The sequence below is a fragment of the Nymphaea colorata genome, unplaced genomic scaffold (assembly GCF_008831285.2).
Source record: "Nymphaea colorata isolate Beijing-Zhang1983 unplaced genomic scaffold, ASM883128v2 scaffold0465, whole genome shotgun sequence".
NCBI lineage: Eukaryota > Viridiplantae > Streptophyta > Magnoliopsida > Nymphaeales > Nymphaeaceae > Nymphaea > Nymphaea colorata.
Genome location: NW_022204971.1, coordinates 5,136 through 7,244, shown reverse-complemented (window position 1 = coordinate 7,244; position 2,109 = coordinate 5,136). Strand labels below are relative to the sequence as shown.

Below are 2,109 nucleotides of genomic sequence, written 5' to 3'. Positions count from 1 at the left end.
AATCGTACCTTAGACATTAAGCGGGAAGCCAGTCTGCGGGAGATAGCTCTGTACGATTTTGAGGTTGTTCTTCTGATGGATGATGGAGTAGCCAACGCTGCAGACGATGCACAGCAGTATGAGTAGTACCACTAGGGCGATCTGAATGTAGTTGATCTGTTGCTCGATGTTGCTCATCTTGTGGTGGATGTTGCTGCTTAGAGCTGCCTGTACCCCTGGTTGCGCAGGATCTTGGAGTCGTGGCCGCAGTAGACTGCCAGACCTACCACCTACTCTGTGTTCCTCACCACTGTCTCTCGCAGCAGAAGACTGCTGAACTAGAGATAGATTGCCTGCCGCCCCGACAACTAAGCCTTCCCTGAGAATTCGTACAGGTTAGGAGTAGGCTTTTCGGCAGTCACCGTGCCTCGCAGCGCCTCCAGTTGCCCCGTGGAGAGGTGGGAGATTTCGGTAACTGTGCGTTTCTCCTTGAGGTTGCTCTCTCCGTCGAGGTTGGCAGTCTCCACGTAGCAGATGCCCGCTTCTGAGGACGAAACCAGCAGCAGCGTATCAGCGGGGACCACTTCTCCGTTGAGGATCTTCACGAAGTCCCCCGGCCGCACCTGGTCCCACTCCACCACGCGAAACTCTCCCTCTCTGAGCACCTGCGTCTTCCGAGAGTTTATTTCCCAGTCCTTCTTGTGGCGCTTCTTAGTGGATTGGCGAGTACATAGTCCTCGTAGCCCTCGCGGAGCATGCTGAGGCTGAGCACGAAGGCGAGCGGTCCGATGGCGGTGAGGGGAGAAATGGTGGAGATGATGGGGATGGACTGCAGGACTGCGTTGGCGAGGAAGACGACGTTGGAGAGCCTGGTGAACTGGAGGAGGAGGGACTTGGGGAGGAAGGTGACCACGCTATACTTGGCGGTATCGATTTTATTTCCCCTCAGTCGGTACTCTGTACTGTTTAGCTCCAGCACTCGCGACTCGTCGTTGATCTTGGGAAACAATACCCCCATAAACTAAAATTACACTCACTCATATCATTACCAACACAACAATTCCAATATTCAAAGGGAGTTGTGCGGGGAAGGGATGGGATGGGTTATAATGTTTAAGTCTGTCGGAGAGTGCATATAAAAGTTTAGAAAAGAAATTCGGAGGAATCGTCTTGAGGAGTACAAGCACAGCAAAAGATAAGCCTTGCTGAAATCACTCAGTAAGGAGAAGCTGGTTGATCACTTTCAAACACTCCACAAAGGGAAGACGGTTGATTCCATCATATCTATCTTTCAAAATTGCCAAAGGGTATTGCTAAATCCTTTTGGTTGTCTAAGAGATGAAGGACGAGAATTAGCAAGTGAATATCAATCTTTATGTATGTTTGCTCAGAGAATCATGCGAAGAATTAAAGGATAATGATCATAATGGCCATCTTCAAGCTCTTCTCTACGACTATGCAATGGCGATCATGCAAAAATACACATCAAAGCAAGTTCATCAACACACTTAATATGAACAGTAGCTTTACCATATCGTCGATTTGCTTATATAAAACTTCTCCAGCGAGGATAGCAAAATTTTAATGGAATGGGCATAGAGCAAGCAATCACTTTGGCTAGTATAAAAAGTAGTCACCTATTCCGATACCATTAACGTCAATACCCACTCTAACCTCTTCAGAATGATTTAGTAAGGCCTATGCTCAAAAGATTAAAAATACCAAATAGATGCGCTGCATCTTCTGCTCAAGATATTGAAGTTTTCAGATCAACAAGACATCTTTCTCATCTACTAGCAACGCTTCGCCATTCCTCAGCAAATCATCAATCTAATCTAAGCCAAAATAAGTGAAGGAAATTCAAACCTGACTGATTACTGGGCTCCTATGCTTTACCTGATGAACACTTTTGAATAAGCATTGGTTGGCTATGCAAAAACTGGGATTATTTCACTCTGTGGCGCTTTGATTGCCTCCAACATAGAATCAAACATATACGGCGCCCTCCAAATGCTCATCCTCTTCAGTGGAATACGACCCCTCATCGACTTGATGCTTTTGGATGAGGAAATGTAGGATTCTAAGATGTGGCTGGTGAGTTGCCTTAGGTGTAACGTTTACATGCACCAA

At 46.7% G+C, this 2,109-nt stretch overlaps 1 protein-coding gene across 1 annotated transcript; it reads right to left on the bottom strand.

Annotated features, from left to right (window-relative positions):
- Window positions 1-347: 347 nt before the first annotated feature.
- Window positions 348-997, bottom strand: LOC116245034 (uncharacterized). The gene is made up of 2 exons (XM_031616779.1): window positions 710-997; window positions 348-644 (listed from the first exon to the last, which is right to left on the bottom strand). The coding sequence occupies exons 1-2, from the start codon at window positions 995-997 to the stop codon at window positions 348-350; spliced, it is 585 nt and encodes a 194-aa protein (XP_031472639.1).
- Window positions 998-2,109: the final 1,112 nt, after the last annotated feature.